The 19471-nt window shown below is 38.0% G+C and overlaps 1 protein-coding gene across 9 annotated transcripts in view; it reads right to left on the reverse strand.

The window, feature by feature from the left end:
• The window catches only part of Robo1 (roundabout guidance receptor 1), a 1017834-nt gene that overhangs the window by 83020 nt on the left and 915343 nt on the right, over positions 1-19471 (reverse strand). For 7 of the 9 annotated variants that reach the window (XM_041678490.1, XM_041678497.1, XM_041678489.1 and 4 more), the window contains 2 exons: positions 5878-5886; positions 1971-2095 (listed from right to left, as the gene is read on the reverse strand). In XM_041678490.1, the coding sequence (XP_041534424.1) occupies positions 1971-2095; positions 5878-5886 (134 nt within the window). The remainder of the gene's footprint in view (positions 1-1970; positions 2096-5877; positions 5887-19471) is intronic. The other 2 variants (XM_041678491.1, XM_041678495.1) reach the window with 1 other exon arrangement.

The following is a 19471-nucleotide window of genomic DNA, read 5'->3' on the forward strand; positions in this document are numbered from 1 at the left end:
ATATGTTTATGCAAACTATAACAGAAATCTTCTATTACATCTAAGTGGCTAACCATATTATTAACTCTAAGACCTTCAATACATGAAGAAAATAGAATTTAAATTTACTCTTATAAACTACGATCAAGGATGTCATTTTGGCTCTATAAGAAGCATTTTCTCCAGCTGTCAATCACTAATGTTCTGGAACACTTATCAATCACTTAGTCATGGCATATCGTTTCCCTGTTCGAAGACAGGGATGCCAGTTATCCCAGGCAGTGGTGGTGCTTGCCTTTAATCCCAGCACTCTGGAGGCAGAAGCAGGAAGATCTCTCTGAGTTTAAGGCCAGCCTGGTTTACAAGCGCTAGCTCTAAGACAGGCTCCAAAGCTACAGAGAAAAAAGAATGCATGTTATAGAGTTTTTGAAATTTATGTCGAACTGAATGAAAAGATCCAAATTCCTAGCAGTTTGTATTTCATGGTTTTGTATTTCAGGAAACAAATTATCCTGACCTTTTCATGAAGAAAAATAAAACTGCTATTGCTTTGTTTTCAAAGTTTTGGTGCTATTTAGCAAAAATCATTTTGGAAAGGTTAGTTAATGCTCTATGAATCAAGTTCTAATGACCTTTTTTTATGCAATGCAATTTGTACTCTTGAACCAAAGAAAACAAATATTTTGGAAATTATTCAGTACAAGTACCACACTAATATAAAGGACATCGACTGGATTATAATTTTTGCTAGAAAGATTTTCTTTCATAATTCCATCTCAATTCTTCATGTTCTATTAATATTTTGTCTTTAACTTGGTCTGAGCAAACTTAATCTTGTGAGACCAAATGGAATATGTTAGAGCCCACCAATATATTAGCATTCAAATGATAGCCTACATCTATAATGTTTGTCAATCAGAGTAAAATAAAAAGAAGGTAGCTGGTAGCATTGCCCATCAAAGGTCCTGGAGTTCAGTCAGTAATTTATTCATGCTCTTTATATGGTCCTGTCTTCAAAAGCAGGGCCATGAAATTCCAAACACAAGCCAGGCAGCAGTAAAACAGGCCAAGGAATGACCATACCAAAACTGAGTGAGATTAATTTTTCACAAGTAAAGCATTTCACCTTATTTAAGAAGAAAAAATCACAGGGATGGTATGAGGAGAGATTTTAAGCTATGCAACTGCTCTTTGTATTAGGCTCAAGCCTGACAAGATGGACTAATGATCAAGAGCAGTGTTTCCAAACCTTTCTAATGCTGTGACCCTTTCATAGAGTTAATCATACTGTAGGGACCTCCAACCATAAAATTATTTTCATTGCTACTTCATAAGTGTAATTTTGCTACTGTTATGAACTGCAATGTAAATATCTGTGCTTTCTGGTGATCTAAGACGACCCCTGAGAAAGGGTCATTTGACCCCATGAGAGGTCACGACCTACAGGTTGAGACCTGCTGTTCTAGATTATGGAATGTTTAGAAAATAGGACCTAATTGCCACTGATGAGCATACATGACAGTTTTAAAGACTGGAAAGCCTGTACTCTATGGGGCATGATGCTAGAGAGAATTTTCCATAATCTGGTCCTTCTAGAGAACACCCACATAATAATCACCATATCTTTTTCAAATATACTTAAGTTTATTATTCGGATAACCAAATAATGGGAAGGACAATTGAATTCTACGAAGAGAAGAGACTAGGTTTTATTTAACATAGACAGTTTTGAAATAAAAGAAACATTTACAAAGCAAAACAGAGGCTAATGCACATCACCCGTGTACTAAAATGAGGCAGAAAAACGGCTTTGCGAGTTACAAAGGGGACAACTTTCCCTTCCCCCTTAATTCTAAACATTTCTGAGGTATCCGACTTCCTCATTTCCAGTGAATATGATTGCTATATAACATCATGATCCTTTTCTTCTCACATATCCGTATTTTCTTAAAGAAGAAAAACAAAGGAAAAACACTAGACAATAGTCATACCTGACTCCCCTCTCGCCTCCAAAAGATAGCTGGTTGGGGATTTCCAGTTGCTTCGCACTGAAAATTCACAGTTCGTCCCAAGGCAACAACCTGGTCGCGAGGCTTCACGACAAAATGGGGAGGCTCTGAAGAAACAAAACACGCAATGAGATCATGTCACCACAGACCCTACTCAGTCTCCTGGTGTCTCTAGTGCTGTCTGTATTGTCTCCAACACGGTATAAAAATCGGCCACTTCCCACCCTTCGTCTAAAGTAAAGTCACTAAGTGCATATTTATAGGATGAAATAGAGTCATATTCTAAAGAGCATTATTACTTAACCTAGACCTGGAATTAATCTCCACATTTACAAGAATTCTTGAGCTACAAGCTGACCCTCTACATTCAAATCATACCTGAAAATTGCATGAATAAATATTATCTTTTCTCACTTAAAGCTGCTTCCAGGTGAATGAACTCTAATCACACGTACGCAAGATCTCCTGATAAAGGCAGGGACTGAAATTACGTTAATTTACCTCAAAAGCTCCTGAAATGCTACCATGCAAATTAGAGCCATTTAAAATCTTCAGTCCAATTATTTGAATAGGAACGGATTTAAAGCCATAGTGGAGTCGCATGCCTCCTTCATTTACATGGGCAAGGGCATGTTCAAACAGAATATATATGGAAATGAGGGCAAATTCGAAACATCTGTTCACCCTGACATTAGAAATACTGCCAGCTTTGTCCAAACTGTTTGATTTATACAGACTTGAATGGCCACTTCATTCAGCAGTCAATAGAGTGTCAGAAAATTGCGTCAGTTACATCGGGGGCAGTGGCAGCTGAAAGGTAGCTGTGCTGATAGAGCGGGTCTTTGGGTGGGGCGCGGGAGCCTGCTTTAGGGCCAGGCTTTGCACAGAAAGGCAGTACGTCCCGACTAAGTCCGTTTACCTAATGTGTACACTTTCCAAATCCACTTCTTATCTGCTGTCTGGAAAAGCTAATCATTCCCTATGATCTCAGTTCAAACAACTGCTAACAGCTTACACACGGCAGGGCTCTTCTAACCTACTTTGCGAGGCCTGGCCCCTACTTGCCATTGTTCCCTCCAAAGTATTTTCAGTGGCTGACATCAGTCACTTAAGGACACTCCCTAACGCAAAATTGAATCGAAACTCAGATACAGATTATATCCCGGAGTGTTACCGCACTGCTTACAAGAGCAAGGCTTCTTCCTTTCTCAAAGCTTTCTTATTAGCATATATGAATTAGACATAACGGTGGGGCTTGTTCTGACACTTTCACACAGGCATATGATGTGTGTGATTGTGTCTGCCTCCATCAGTCTCTGGTCCCTCCACTCTTGGTGGCCCCTGCTTCCTAGTCTCATATAGAAACCATCCTACATTTATGACTTTGTTATCTTTTCCTATTTTATTTATTTATTCTTGGTAAGCCAAAAAGAATGTTTTTTTAAGTATTTGGAAAAACAATTTTCTTTTTAGTTATATTTTCAGGTTAGTTCTATCCTATGTATTTTTGTATATATTGTAAATATTACATATGTGACAATTGTAAAATTACATCATAAAAATATTAAAACCTACTTAATATATGTGATACTATAAATATTTATAGATATGTAAAATCATAAACACAATATAAAAATTCTGTAAAAAAGAAAATACAGTGTGATTTGTTCAAGGCTATCATTGTAACAAAACTGAAGAAAGAAATAAGGTCTCCTAACTTCTTGACAAATGTACTTTCTTTTATATCTTTTTTTTTTTTAAATTGAAGGTTAGTATAAACTCTAACAGTTGCCTAGTTGACTCGAAAATTATAGGATACCTGCAACATCAGGTCAAACGTTTTCAAATGTTCTCTAACTTACAGAAGATAAAATAAAAAGTCGGGAGACACACTTGGAGTTCAGTGTGGTCAAACTGAAGCTCTGGCTTATAATTTTTGGTAGGAAACCTGTGATTGTAATTGAGTGGTTTACTCATGAATGTAGCTCACACTGTCATTACACAAGGTATAATAATAGGCATGTGCCTGGTTGCCTGGGGATGTCCCCTCCTGCACCAAGCCAAACAGGAGCTTTTTCCTCCTTAGGTAAGGGTTAGAGTAACTGATGCAGAGATGAGACAAGAGACTCAACGCTGCCTGGAGAATATATGAAATCCAGTCTAGAGTTTGGTTTCTTTCAATGAAAGAAAACCAAATGATTAATTGGATGTGTGGGAACAGATGACTTTCCAATACGAAGGGAATCCAAGTAGGAAAATATAAATGTTCAAACCACTTAGTCAAGCGAAACCTTGGGGTGGTCTCCATCCCAAATCTCAGGAGCTCGCCCAAGAATGTGTGCCAGAAACTGTTTCTTTTATGAAATGCCAGCTCTGCTCAAACCTCAAAGACTTATTTGGGAAAAAGGAATACAGACCCTTACGCTAACTACATTTATCCCGAAGCAATCCTTCCACACAGGATATTTGCTTGGAAATGATTTACTAGATTCTGTAGGCATAGTCTCAAGCCAACATCAACAGTGACATCAGCCACAAGAGACTTCTTAGAAATAAACTTTAAAAACTTCTCTGACTCGTACGATGGCACAAGCCTACAGTCCCAGCTACCCAGAGGGTCTAGGAGAAGCACTGCTTGAGCCCAAGAGTTTGAAGTCAGAAACACCATGCTTTAAAAAATAAATACAGCAAAAACATCATCTACCTCTGTACGTCAGATATCAGATATAGTTATATCTTTAAAGAAAAAATAGACCAAATACTTTGCTATTTAGATTGAAGATACTCATCAAATATACATAGTTGATGTTTTATGAGTATATATTGTAACAGCTTTTGAAATCTAAAATATTTAAGTTAGCTGTGTTCAAAGTGCACAATGATGTAACCAGTATAATAATATATAAACTGCTGGAAATGTGGAAAAATGGACAGACAAGAAAAAGAAATACTGCCAATAATTCTACCATGCAAACAAGGTAATATTATTTAACGATATTATACTAAAGTATCATTTTAATAATTATCAAATAACTAATGCACTATCTTAAATAATTTCATCAATCTCTATTGTATTAAATTTTGAGATAGCTCACAGAGCCAGTATCTAACATACTCTATTACTAGATAGCTCATCCTATCTGTGAGAATATGAAATAATAACATCTATGAGAGAGATTTCTTTAAGATGAAAGTGATATTCTGGCTGTCTTTTGGTGTTGCGATTTCTCTTAAAGTGACATTCTGTCAAGCCTATTGAATGAATGGATCTTCTTCTAAACTAAGTACAAAGAACCTTGATTCTCTTTATTTATAGAAAAAATATAAAAATAAATTTTGGATATTCCATGTAGTTACTTTGTTAATGCCATGAAATGAAGCTCATAGAAAGAAATGGAAATGAGCACTAAGAAGCTCCCAGTACAAGCTGAATCTGGGACTGAACTTTAAGGTCTCCTGAATTCTAATTACAAAACAGCCCACAGATAGGATGTTCTGAATGCACTTGACACAGAGAAAGCCAAATTGTTCTTGTGGCGTGTCTTTTTGTTCATTAATTGATATTGAGGCATAACATGAAACTGTCCTCTTTCACCAAGAGACACTTCTATAACATCTCCCCCATTTCAGGAAGAAGAAAATTAAAGGGCTCAGATCACACATGACTTAATAAGACAGAAAGTTAGCAAACCCATTACCTTTCCTCTTTGTCAGTTACCCATACTTCCTGCAGATTTATTCTGTGCAGTCTGTCTTTGTGGCCAATGACAAGTGAAACATGGAGGCTGATTGGTTGAAGGACATGGAAGGGGATGGATGGAAAGGGGAAGAGAAGTTCCAGTCACAGTGACACGGTGAGTAGGAGGTGGCCAAGAAAATGTCAACTTACCAGACCCAACTAAAATAAAAAAAGAAAACATGGAATAAATAAAAATAAGGGAACAAACAAAAAAATGAAACAGAAAAAGTAGTGAGATTTGACTTAACAATGATTTTCTTTTAACATAAACTAAAGAACACATTAATATTTAGATATACTGATCACACTATCCATGAATGAATATTTGTTAGCATTTCGAGCACAATCATGAATAACTTAGGAAAATAGAAATGAATCTTGAAATCTCTATTGTGAAAAATAGTAGAACTGCAATGGACTGACAGTTGTAAAATTATAAAGCATCTTTTAACAGTTTTATGTTTTGCTACCAGGTAGAATATTCTTTATGTAATGGATTTTTAAAAGTATTATTAATAATAGCTGCTAAAACTAGACAAAATAGAATAAGTGTCATTTTAAAGATAAAAGATGTTAAATTCCAAAGAGATCCACCAAGAGATTTATCTTTTGAAAGTTTCATACTCATATGATATTCCACTCAACTCATGCTTCTCATACTTGACGATATTTAGAAATAACCTTCATACACATGGGGAATGACTCTAATGATCAGGGTGTGGTCTACGAATCTGCATTTCTGACGGACACCAGGTAGGTCATACTGGTCCATGACCTTGAGTTGAGTTGAAAGACTATTAAAATATACTGAGGTTATATGCTTACATATTTTTTGTTGAGAATATGTCTATAAAAATGAAGAAATTATGTAAACAAGAAAATACGTAACTCTTTAGAAGCCACAATCACATTATTCATTTTCAATGCTGAAACAGGATGTATTTTAATGCAATGATATTGACTTAAAATAATAGAAAGCAATAACTCTGTGTCTCTATTTCAGATAAAGGTCACTGCTTTCAAATGCAGAAGATTGTCACATACCATCATTTGTAGGAACCTACAATACATTTCATTCAAATAAATAGTTTCCAAATTGAAATTAATTTGACTTGATGCATATCCCTGCCGTCTAAATCAAAGGCAAGGAATGCTGCTTTGAGATCTTGCAGTTACAAAGTAGAAAAAAAGTTTTCTTGTCCATTCATTTGTAACATATGCAACAATTTAAAGGGAATCAGAAATACTGAACATGTGCAAAAATTTAGTTTTGATTTTTAAGAAGAAAATAAACATTATTTAGAAGAGTTTTAAAACTGTAGAATCAAAAAGGGTGGAAAGATTACTATTATATTTCTTAAATATCTTAAAGGGACTGCCTTACATAGCAGGGGGTACTCTGGAGTTATAAAGGAAATGATCTGAGAAACTGTCAGCTAATATTTTCTTTGAAACAACAAAAAGTTGCAGAGCTCTCCCAAGGATGAATCTGTGAAAAAAGACTTGATCTCATCAGAATAATGTAGCCAAGTTAGGAGATTAGACAAATGATTCCTACATATGCTTATATATTTCAAAATTCTTTAGACTTCAAAGAATTTAATAAGAGCAATATGGTTACTGGGAGCCATCCCTTTAAAATGTAAAGTGTACTGTCTTTCCTATAGTTGCATTAACAATCCACAGGAGCAAAATGGATCACACATAAGAAGTTCATGCTAAACATTTGCATAATGTATCAATGATCAATGATAATTCTTATGGTCTCTTCAAGACCTGGAATGTTATCTAAGAACATCATAAAAAACAAAAAGCGTAAAAAAATCCTTGAGAAAACTTTATCTGATTGATGGAACACTTACGCTTTTAACAACCATGATTATAAGGAAATGGTTCAGATTACCTTAATAAATATCCACCTATAATTCACACCATATTTCATTTGTTCTAGTGTCAGTAAAAACAAACAAACAAACAAACAAGTAAATAAATTCTGCATACCCTCCACATTCTTCTACTAGTATTTCAGAATCATAATTCTTACATTTCTCTTCTAAAAATATTATGTACATTTCTTTAAGACCTTCAAACATGTATGTTTTTCCTCTACATTTCCCTTGAGAGTAGTCAAGTCAAACAATCTTATTGTTCTATTCAGAGAACTGAGATCTTTCTGTAAAAAAGGGCAGTCACACTACTGTTTGTGCACTATGTCAAGAGTTCCTTAGAAACCAGAGTGATGTGGCACCTGTCAGTCATCACCTAATGAAGTTCACCACGGAAGAATGAGAGGCTTCACGCTCACCTCCTCACTCTTCTCAGTGCCTCCTTCTAATTTAAGGGTGCAGAGAATCCCCATGTCTGCTTTTTTTCCTGCTAACAACAGTATGCTATTGGCACAGAATCAAAATGGTTGATCAAATTGAAGACTACAAATCAATCCATGGACCTGTGGACACCTGTTTATTTATTTATTTTTCACTTTAAAAATGCCAGAAAGACACTGGAAAAACAAACTCTTCAACAATTGGTGCTGGTGGAACTAGATGTGTGCATGTCTAAGAACCCAAAGAGATCCCTGCTTATCACTATGCACAAAACACAACTCCAAATGGATCAAAGACCTCAACATAAAACCAAATACATTGAACCTGATAGAAGAGAAAGGGGGGGATAGCCTTGAACTCGATGGCACAGGAAAAGACATTCTGAACAGAACACCATTAGCACAGTCACTAAGATCAAGAATTAATACATGGGACTTCGTGAAACTGAGAAGCTTCTGCATGGCAAAGGACACCGTCCTTCAGACAATAGCATGAACAACTCAGGCAAAAGTATAGGAAAGCAGCAGATACCAGTAACGGCCAATGATCTACAAATTGCCTGTAGATTTTGATGTCTTTAAGGGTTTAAAAAAGTACTTTGCTTCCATCGCCAGATAAAGGTTCTATGGTGACATGCAAGATATTCATCAGTGTGGCTATAGGATAGGGCCAGTTCAGGCACCCTCTCCTCAGCTGCCCAAGGAACAAGCTGGGGACATCTCCTTGGACACCTGGGAACCCCTCTAGATTCAAGTCTCTTGCCAACCCTAAAATGGCTCCCTTAATTAAGATATATACTTCCCTGCTCCCATATCCACCCTTCCTTTATCCCAGCCACCCCATTCCCCCAAGCTCTCTCCATCCTCCCCTTCTCACTTCTCTCTCCCCATTTCCCCTTACCCTCACCCCACCCCTACCCCCAAGCTCCCAATTTTTGTCTGGCATTCTTGTCTACTTCCAATATCCAGGAGGGTAGCTATATGTTTTTCTTTGAGTTCACCTTCTTATTTAGCTTGTCTAGGATCACGAATTATAGGCTCAATGTTCTTTATTTATGGCTAGAATCCACCCATATTGGAGCACTGGACTGAGCTCCCAAGGTCCAAATGAGGAGCAGAAGGAGAGAGAACATGAGCAAGGAAGTCAGGACCACAAGGGGTGCGCCCACCCACTAAAAAGGCAGGGCTGATCTAATGGGAGCTCACCAAGGCCAGATGGATTGGGACTGATGGAGCATGTGATCAAACCGTACTCTCTGAACGTGGCTGACAAGGAGGGTTGACTGAGAAGCCAAGGACAATGGCACTGGGTTTTGATTCTACTGCATGTACTGGCTTTGTGAAGCCTAGCCTGTTTGGATGCTCACCTTCCTAGACCTGGATGGAGAGGGGAGGACCTTAGACTTACCGCAGGGGAGGGAACCCTGACTGCTATTTAGACTGGAATGGGAGGGAGAGGGGATGTGGGGGAAGGGGAGGGAAATGGGAGGAGGGGAGGAGGTGGAAATTTTTAATTAAAAAAATAAAATAAAATACTTTTCTTCTACCTGCCAACAGCAATTTCAACAGAATATTGTAGGTAACAAAGCAATGGACAATTTGAATCTTACAGCATTTGCTAGGCTGCGATTTTGAAGTGGCCATTCAGTGTCAAAGCTGGAGATCTCATCCTGCCCCAGAGGTTGCCAAATAGATGACATCTACATAGATGTAAAGCTTGCTTTTTAAAGGTCTTCAGAAACATTGTTTATAGTGACTGAAGATGTAGTTCCGTGGCAGCATGTATGCCTAGCCTGTGTGAGGCCCTGGATTCAAACCTTGCTAAATATAAAAATTCTGTCCTACTGGTACGGGAGAATTGTCTGTATTTTGTCAATCATGTTTTAAATAAATGCTGATTGGCCAGGCAGGAAGTATAGGTGGGTCAGCCAGACAGGAAGTAGAGGTGGGGTGATGAGAACAGGAGAATGTTCGAAAGGATGAAGCCCATCCCCCCTACTCCTGCCCAGACAACCGAAGAAGCAGGATGTGATCTACCCCACTGTGAAAGGTACTGTGCCATGTGGCTAACATAGATAAGAATAATGGGTTAATATAAGCTATAAGAGCTAATAAGAAGACTGAGCTAATGGGCCAATCAGTTTATAAGTAATGCAGACTCTATGTGTGATTTTCTTTGGGACTTGCTGGCTGTTGGGTACCGGCCAGGACAGAAACCCCAAGCAGCCCAGACCTCGTGTTAAATCCTACTGATATCATTTTTAATTGATAAAGAAATTTACATAAAGAATTCCTATGATAAGCTTAGAAATTATCAGAAAAATTAAAGAAAATAAAATATTTATATATTACACTATGATTAGATTTCTGTATTTTTGCATTAATACCCATTACCTGAAGCATAATGGCAAATATATGTTAGTATATCCTTTTAGGTAAAATAAATTATTGGGGGATTTCTCTGTTAGTCTAGGATTTTCTCCCTAGTACTGAGGGGGTAGAGGGATGAGAATATAGAAGGCTGACATGGAATTGGGAAAAAAATTCACATATTTGAAACTCCTAGTACAGTTGGTTAGAAGGTTGTGTGGTAAAGCAAGCACACACACAGCAGGACCCATGCTATCAGTAAAGAGAACAGTAGCTTTCAGAGGGCTATACATGAAATCACCTCTACTCCAAATTCTTCTAATTAATAGTACTTTTTTATTATGAGTAGCTAATTTCTAATTGATCCTTAAGTTCGTGTTATTTCTTTCCCATACCCTTCTATAGTGAATAGAGCTCAGTTAACAGGACTGACAGACTAGAACTGTCAAAAAAAAAATATCCTCATTGCTGAAGAACATGAATGGGCCTTGAGGAAGAAGCATATTTCGGGCCATGAAGCAGAACTAGTTTTCAAGTAATGAAGCCATCTTCATTTGAAGCAAGGAAGCCTGTCATTGGTGTGTGAGAACTACAGTCACAAATCTACATGAATGATGATGATATCACTAGCAGCCAGAAGCCCTCCAGGTACTCCAATATGAGGTATCATTTCTTTGGGGGAGAAAGGATTGAGTTTAACATAAAAGCCTGTCATTATGTCTTTCAACTCTGCAGACATAAAAATGGAGAGAATAAAAGCGATATTTTAGAATGTATTTAATGGATACAGAGGACACTGTGAACTTTTTGCCTCTGATCAAATACACCTCATGTCATTCTGTAGAACAATGGCTCTGGAGGCAATTTTGGTTGTCAGGACTGACGTGGGAGGAAGGGGATGAGGCAGAGCTCCCAGTCTTCAGTGGACAAAATCCACAGATGTTGCTGATCTCAGCCACAGCACACAGGACAGCCACCAAAACAAAAAGGGATGTGTCTGAGATGCCAGGCACGCCAGACAGAACTGTGAAACCTTGCAGAGGAGGATCGTTTGTTTAACTCTTATCTGAGAATGTCCTAACAAATAACACACCCCAACCTTGAGCAGGGTTGACAGGTCTTAGATACTGGGCCAAAGTTTGTATTAGTCTTCTTTGCCTTCAAAAATTATCCACATTCCTTCAAAGCAATCCTTTAAATTCTGCCCTTTGTATACCCGTGCATTAACACAGGTGTGATTCAAATGTATCTGCTAGGTCACTCACCCACTGCAGAGCAGATGCCACATAACATGGATTCTCAGGATCGTAGTTCAAGTGTAAATACCCTGACGCCAGGGTTTAGAAGGCCGGAAGCCTAGATCTCTCTATTCCCTCCTTGAAAACACAAGATTCTTTACTGGATATGTTTCTCAGCATTTATGATCCCACCAACTCTTTGCTTCTACGACTTTAAAAATGAAATTAATTTTGGCAGTTTCTTCTTCACATACGGTATGTTATGATCACCCTGTCCCCATTGCCTTCTGTTTTCATTTCTCACTCTTGTGGAATCCTTCTTCCCCATTTGATTGCCCCTATCCCTGCCATCACAAGTCTTTCCCATGTGATCAGACCTGCCGTGGATGCACAATTGCAATAGCCAAGTCATTTCCAGAAAAAAAAAAAAGTTTTTCAAGTGCTCCACCCCATCTCCTGGCTCTCACAATCTTTCTACCCCCTCTCTGACGATGTCCCCAGGCCTGGGAGCGTGTGATATAGATGTTTCCTTTCCAGCTAAGCACTTAGCAGTCTATTATTTTCTATAGTATAATCCGTACCATAAATAAGTCAGGAGTCCCTTCTTCTGAATATAACCGATTGCTGATAGAGGCCTCTTTGACTTGGCTAAGAGTTGAAACAGTTGACCTGTATAAATGTACATATTTAGAAGGTAGTTTGTTATGTGAAGGCCGCTTGGTCATTCCAGCCTCCCAGCAGCTCAGATCCAATATAATCCACAGAAACTATATTATTTAAATCACTGCTTGGCCCATTAGCTCTAGCTTCTTATTGACTAACACTTAACTATATCTTAATTTAAACCATCTCCTTTAATCTGTGCATCACTACGAGGTGGTGGTTTCAGCATGAAGCAAAGTTTCAGCACGTCTGTCTCCAGGGCTCCATGGCATCTCCCTGACTCCACCCTTCTTTTCCCAGCATTCAGTTTAGTTTTCCCCACCTAGCTCTGCTCTGCCCTATCAACAGGCCAAGGAATATTTCTTTATTCACCAATGGTATTATTCACAGCATACAGAGGGAAAACCCACATCAGTAGTTTCTGTCCATTTAGCAAAATGTCAGAAAGATTCCCCCATAGTGCCCAACTGACTCTGCTAATTGTCAAACCAATCAGATTTCTAACCTGAATTAGTAATCAAATCTCCAATAAAATCATGTTGATTAAAACTAAACAAGATCAACAAGATCCATCTTTTTGGTGTTAAAATCTTTTAATATAGTCCCAATGCTCTTAATCTTAACATCGAAAGCTGCATGCTTAGCCATGTGACACTCTGATGGTTTCTTAAGTCACTTGCCTGTTGCTCCTACCGTTTTGACTTGAAGCACACCACACTCCATCTCCCCTCCATTTCTGTTTACAGCAGAACCTTAGCATTCTCCCTGGTTTCCTTAATTCCAATCCACTCTTTGGATCTTAGCTCAAGATTTAAGAACTACTGTAAGATACTTCTGTAAATCTGATTTTACATCCTATGGGTGTTATTATTTTCCCACAATGACCTTGCATTTACAACACATATCTTAGTTTAAAACTACACATTTGTGTGATTATTATGTCTGCAACCTGAACTAGCCTGCACTCTCCATGGAAACTACATGTTTATCAATGCTGTTTGCCTTTGAGCTTATCAAGCAGTAGGTGTTCCCCACATGGCAAATACCTATTAAAGATAAGCAAATAGCAGCATCCCTAGCATGTAGGAGAAAACACGTTCCTTATACACTTATGAACCCACTCTTTCATTAGTGAATTCATAGTGTGCATCGCTTCTTTCCACTTTCCATCTACCTGTCGGCCTTTTACAAGTCACAGCACTCTTCCCAGTACAAGGAACATGCTGGGAAACATGTTCATCCACACATGGCGAGGCCTATCTTTAAATGGCACACTTCCTGGAAGGCTTGGCCCATGATGGCTGATGATAACTGTTCTCCAACTGACAGCAAAACGTCTTTGGACGGAGATGATCTCCACAAGGTATCAGGTCTGTGATCCTATAAAAATTGTGTAAACTTCTGACCCCCACTTTAATAATAAAGAGCCATCAGTGTCAACTGTGTATCTGATAGTACATTAGAAACCTCAGCAGCTGTCAGAAATAAGTCAGTATCCCAGTGGTGTCAGGGGAAGAAAATGAAGCTCCATCACTTGGTAAAGTATACACATCAGGTAAGAGAAGGACTAAAATTCAAGATTCCCCAGCTCTTAACATTTTTTTTTACTGTTTTTATCACAAGGCATCACATGTTTGCAAAAAATAATAATAATGTTAAACCATAACTGAAATAACTTTGGCTTTGGGATGTTTGCTTCATGAATGACCTACATATATATAATCATTCAACAACAACAGGAAAACTATCTGAAAGTACCTCTGACAGACTGCTTTAGATACCAACAAACTTTGACCTGTAAAAAAGGATGACGAGGATAAGTGAGTTACATCCGTTGTCATTCTATTCCTGGGAAAATGTCCAAAGAGTCAGTTTCATCTTAGAACAGTGATAGGATATAGCCATCTAAAACAATCACCTCAAGGGTCTAAGAAAATCAGTCAAAAGATCAATCTTTATCATCCAAGTATGCAATTTAATATAAAAGATTATCAGGTCTCGGTTCCCTAATTTTTAATGCTAGTACCAAAGTAAATAATTTTTAAGTGTGCAAACATGGCTGCCATTAAGTTTCCCAAAACCCAGCACAGAATTACAATATTTAAGCATTTACTTTTTAGGAATATAAGTCAAACCACCGTTGTTTAGTAATTATAGTTCTGAAAGTGAAAAAGCATATCTCCTCTATGCACTAATGACTTAAAAGGTACTGTTTGAAATAACTGCTCTACCATCCACAGAGTTGACTTGCTAAACCACCTTTGTAAATTGGTCCATCTATCAGGTTTAATTGTGCAGTACTCCAAAGTCTCCAGCAACAGCATCGACCACACAAAATGAATGTCCCTAAGCTAACTTTAATAACCATTTATGGATTTTCCTACCCTTATAAATCTGTTACAAAGCAATTACTCAGCCTCATTTTGTCTTACACTTATTTTAGCATATTTTGCAGGTGTGTTTATGCTGGCACACGAGCTATCAATTCATTAGAGGTTCAAAAATCAAATGAAACTGCTCACGGCATGCTAATCCATTTTTGCAAAGTTTAGGTAAAGCATTTTGAAATGTTCATTTAAACTGTATACAGAGCCCTTTTAAAAATAGAAAGTTTAAAATTACTTCATGTTTTGAAATTGCTGGAGTAACAATGAAAAGACACCAGATACTACAAAGCCACAGGGAACTGTTTTAATAACGTCTTGATGTTTGGAATGTGCTAAAATATCTCTTTAGATCTAAAAATAACCCTTAGTCCTTACTCTTAATTACTACTGTGTATATCTTTCAAAATAGCTGAAGTCAGACGAAACAAAAAGTTAATAATATAGACGAATAAAATTTCAATTATTTAGTATTATAATTTTATTTAAGGTTTCTTATTAGGCAAAATTTTCTTAATTATGCTCAGCATCAAAACTTTTAAAAAATGACTAATACCAATCACTTCATTTATGGCTGAAGTGTTCTAGATAAAGTACACTAAGCCAATCTGACATAGAGAATTAAAATTAATCATCTCAAAAAAATACAACCTCACTGACTCCAAGTTTCAAAATTCTATGAGATTATTTTCAAGGAATGACAGAGGGCTGTTGGTCAATGACTGAGCAAAGAAAGTAATTTATTTCCGCCACTTTCATTCCAAGATTCAGTAATTCACATTCTATAGATCTGCAGCACAAATTACATACTTCCATGTTGACAACTTTATTTGCGAATATTGTTTACTAGAAACAGTGGCTCACTTACGTATCCATACAGGGGCTGCAGACTACCTACTCCACTACTATCTGAAGAAGTGTACCACATGTGAGACTTGGAACACCGTGGAAGGCCTAGGATGTGCTTTTTATCAGAACAGGGCTAAGGGATAACCTGTCACAGGACCATCTCATTCCTGATTATTCTCCTTTCTGACTGTTCTATGTATTTCTTCAAACATTTCCTGGCACAGACACTGAGAACATTTCAAATTACCCATAGGAAGGCCACTGCTGAAAAGCTCTTTTCTTGATTAGTTTAAAGTCTTATGTCACTTTCATTTAAATAACTGACATCTATCCTGTACCTTCACACGTGAGACTGCACTAAATTCTCAGCCATCCTTAGGCTAAAACACCTATTTCATTAAAGTTTAAGAACATGAGTGATATGGAATTTCCCTTTGTATGCTGTGAATACCATTGGTGAATAAAGAAATTGTCTTGGGTCTGTGCATGGAATAGAGGTAGGCGGGAAAAACTAAACTGAATGCTGGGAGTGGAAGGCAGAGTTTAGGGAGAATTATGGAGCTGCCACTAGAAACAAATGCTCTGAAACTTTGCTGGTAGGCCACGACCTCATGGTGATGCATTGATTAATGGAGATGGGTTAAATTAATATGTAAGAGTTAGCCAATAAGAAGCTAGAACTAATGGGCCAAGCAGAGATTTAAATAATACAGTTTCTGTGTGATTATTTCAGGGCTGAGCAGCTGGGAACCAACAAGCGGCCTCCTCCTCATCCGAACACACAAGGAGCTCGTCATCCCTCCCAGAAGAAAGAAGTTAAAAAAGAAAAAAACTTCATAATATAAAATGCTGCTGGGTCTCAATCTCAGGAATAGTGTTAAAAAAAAAAAAACAACAAATAACCAAGAACTGGGCAGGGAAATAAATAAAACAAAGAGAGCAGAAATGGGTGTTCGGCATCCTATTTACACCACTGGTCGGAACCGTTAGGCGGCAGAGTTAGTCTCAGAAATCTTTCTCTTGCTAAATTGTATGGAGACATCATCAAACCTCTGATGACAGCATTTTCTTTTCAGTTTTTTCACAAAGGACTTATCAGTAATACAGATTTTGTGCAAAGTGCTGTTAAATGTTGTCCTTTCAGTGTTTTGTATTTTATGACACACACCTTGTTCCTTTACCCTCTCTAGATTTTTGCTGCATTTATAAAAATCATTATCTTTAAGTACAAAACAAGTAAGAAAAAGCCAAGATAAATACACAGCCAATTTCACAAAGGTGGTATTTAGAATAAGATTCATGAATTCATCATCTTTAAGAGTAGTAATGCACACAGGAAATTTTGCTCCTGTTGAGGTAGTAAGGTGTGTGTATGCGTGTGTGTGTGTTTTAACTCCCCCGCCAAAAATCCCCACTGTTTATTGTAGCAAGCTAACTTTCCTGGACATGTAATAAGTTACTAAAAATCATCCCTTCAAAAATCAGCTTACCGTATCTTGTCACGATCTAGCAAAAGTGTCCCTCATCTATCAAGGGACAGTCAACAGGTAAAGCTTTGCAGGGTTCACAATGTGTTTCACCAACATGTTGATGGACTCACAGTTCTGAACCTGGATCCTGATTCTCATAAACCTAACTTGAACCTGCAAAAAGGCCCCCTGACACTATTAGTTTTGGCTTTGGCTCAAATAACCACATTAATGGTCAGACACAATACACTATTATGCTGCCAGCCTCTGTGAAATCAGCAATTTAAGGGAACTGTTCCAACAAGTGATTTAAATGAAGTCTACATCAAAGAAAGGAAACTCCAACCTGAAGGTCTTGCTTTAGATTTTATTCTTCTTATTTTTTATTCTAGATATCATATGTGCTGCAAAGGCTGCATGAGCCCCTTACACAAAGATCTTATGTGTTGCTAAAGCTGCAGTCAGTGCGCTTGATGATAGAAAGTTCACACTGATCACTTAAGTCTTCCTTTTCCCACAATTTGTTTCTGAAAGAAAGTTTTAAAGTTTGTAATATACTTGAGGGAGTACAAATCTATAATCCACAGTATACTACTTCTTACTTAAACAATGACTTTATTTTTTACTGTAACTATGTATTCTGAAATAACCTTCTAGTAGATTCTCAAATGGCCACATATGCACATTATATGATACAAAACCCATATCATCTTATTTTCAAAATTATTTTTGTAGGAAATTGATTAGGTTTAGGGATACACACTGATTTCTCCTGATGGCTTATACCTCTTGATTCAATTTGTAAGGCCACATTATATGACTGTTATTGCCAGGGACTGTCCCTCCAAGTAGGGACCTCTCAGCTGGAGGTCTGGTTCAACACAGCTTTAGAGCCCAGGAGAAACCAATGCATATGAACTATGCTCAGCTATGATGAGCTATGCCCCAAACTGTAATCCCCACCGCTCACACTGCTCAACAGAGAGAGTTCAATTCTTCAGGCCAATGACCAAACATACAATCAATGTTTCAAAAACGGAACAAGTTGGCCCATAAATATTTGCCTCATCCGACATGGTCCCCTGACCCTTTGCCTGCCAACTATTATGTCTTCGAGCATCTTAAGAACTTTTTAGTTTTTTTCAGAGACAGTACTTCTACAACTGCTGAAGAGTCCGTCAAATTCCAAAGCAAGGATGTTTATGCTACAGGGATAAAGCAAATATTCCTTCTTGACAACAATGTTGATTGCAGTGGTTCCTGTTTTGATGGATAACGATGTATTTGAGCCTAATGATCATGATTTAAAATTCATGGTTGAAATCTGTAATTCCTTTTGTACCAACCTAAGTAAAAGATATAGTAACTTTCACTGCCGAAAGGAGTAAGCAGGTAGTTTGCTCTAAAAAATAGGCCTGGATCTTATTACACAGAAACAGGAATCGCGATAAGTTTAATGGAAGGTACTAACATAACTGGATTTGTGTTTTAGATAGGTGGATACACAAAAGATGAAAGAGTCTGCAGAATAAAATGGAGACAAAGAACCTTGCTAGAGCCCTGCAGTTTCAGAGAGAGGTCAGATACTTGTATTAGAGAGAGGTAAGAAGACGAGAGAGATGGGGGCAATTCTGAGAAACATTTAAAAGGCGAAGGAGTAGAAGTCTGCGGTTCCTGGTCCGAGGTAAGACGTGGGAAAGGAGGAGAGTCAAGGGTGGGACGCTTCTCTAAACTGTGTTCTGCTTGGGGACTGTAGGCTGCATCTCCAAGGGAAGCAGAGGACCATGGGAAGTTGCCCTTGGACACTCACGCCTTTCTGTTCTACTGTTTATGGCAAAGACAGAAGAAAACCCAAGGCTCCTATAAGCCTCTGACAGTTGCTTCTCACTTTACAGAAAGTTGAAATGGCTCACCAGTTCCTAGTTCACTGGGGCCCTAGGAAGGTGTCAATCACAAACTGAAGCACTGGAGACACTCTAGCAAAGCGTCTTGCTGGACACAGGCAGTTCAACAGCAAGGAAAAGGCTCTATGATGCATCCCATTAGTAGCACTTAAGTCAGCCCAAAGACAGCCTGGTCTTTTTTTCCCCGGTGCCTTTGTGTCTCCCCCATTTCATGTCAATCTCACACCCTAAAGAGCAGCCTTCCAGCTGCTGTCACTGGCTAATCAATCCTAATGAGGACGTACTTTTCTCCTTCATTATAGACTTGCCATAAATACCTATGAGAGGCAAAAGACAATATAATTCCATGGCATAGCTTAGAGCACATACCCCTTTCACAATTAATTTTCACATTGCTACTATATGCCGGCAATGAATTTTAGAGAGCGGCAATACAATTTGTGATACGTTTAAAATTAAACAGTGAACTTGAGAGAACATTATGATTTTAGGTCAAGGGAGGGCAATGGACAGCCACTTCTGAGAGAGGAGCTGAAATTAC

This window comes from Microtus oregoni, unplaced genomic scaffold (assembly GCF_018167655.1).
Source record: "Microtus oregoni isolate MIOR12 unplaced genomic scaffold, Mior012 000030F_ref0000283, whole genome shotgun sequence".
NCBI lineage: Eukaryota > Metazoa > Chordata > Mammalia > Rodentia > Cricetidae > Microtus > Microtus oregoni.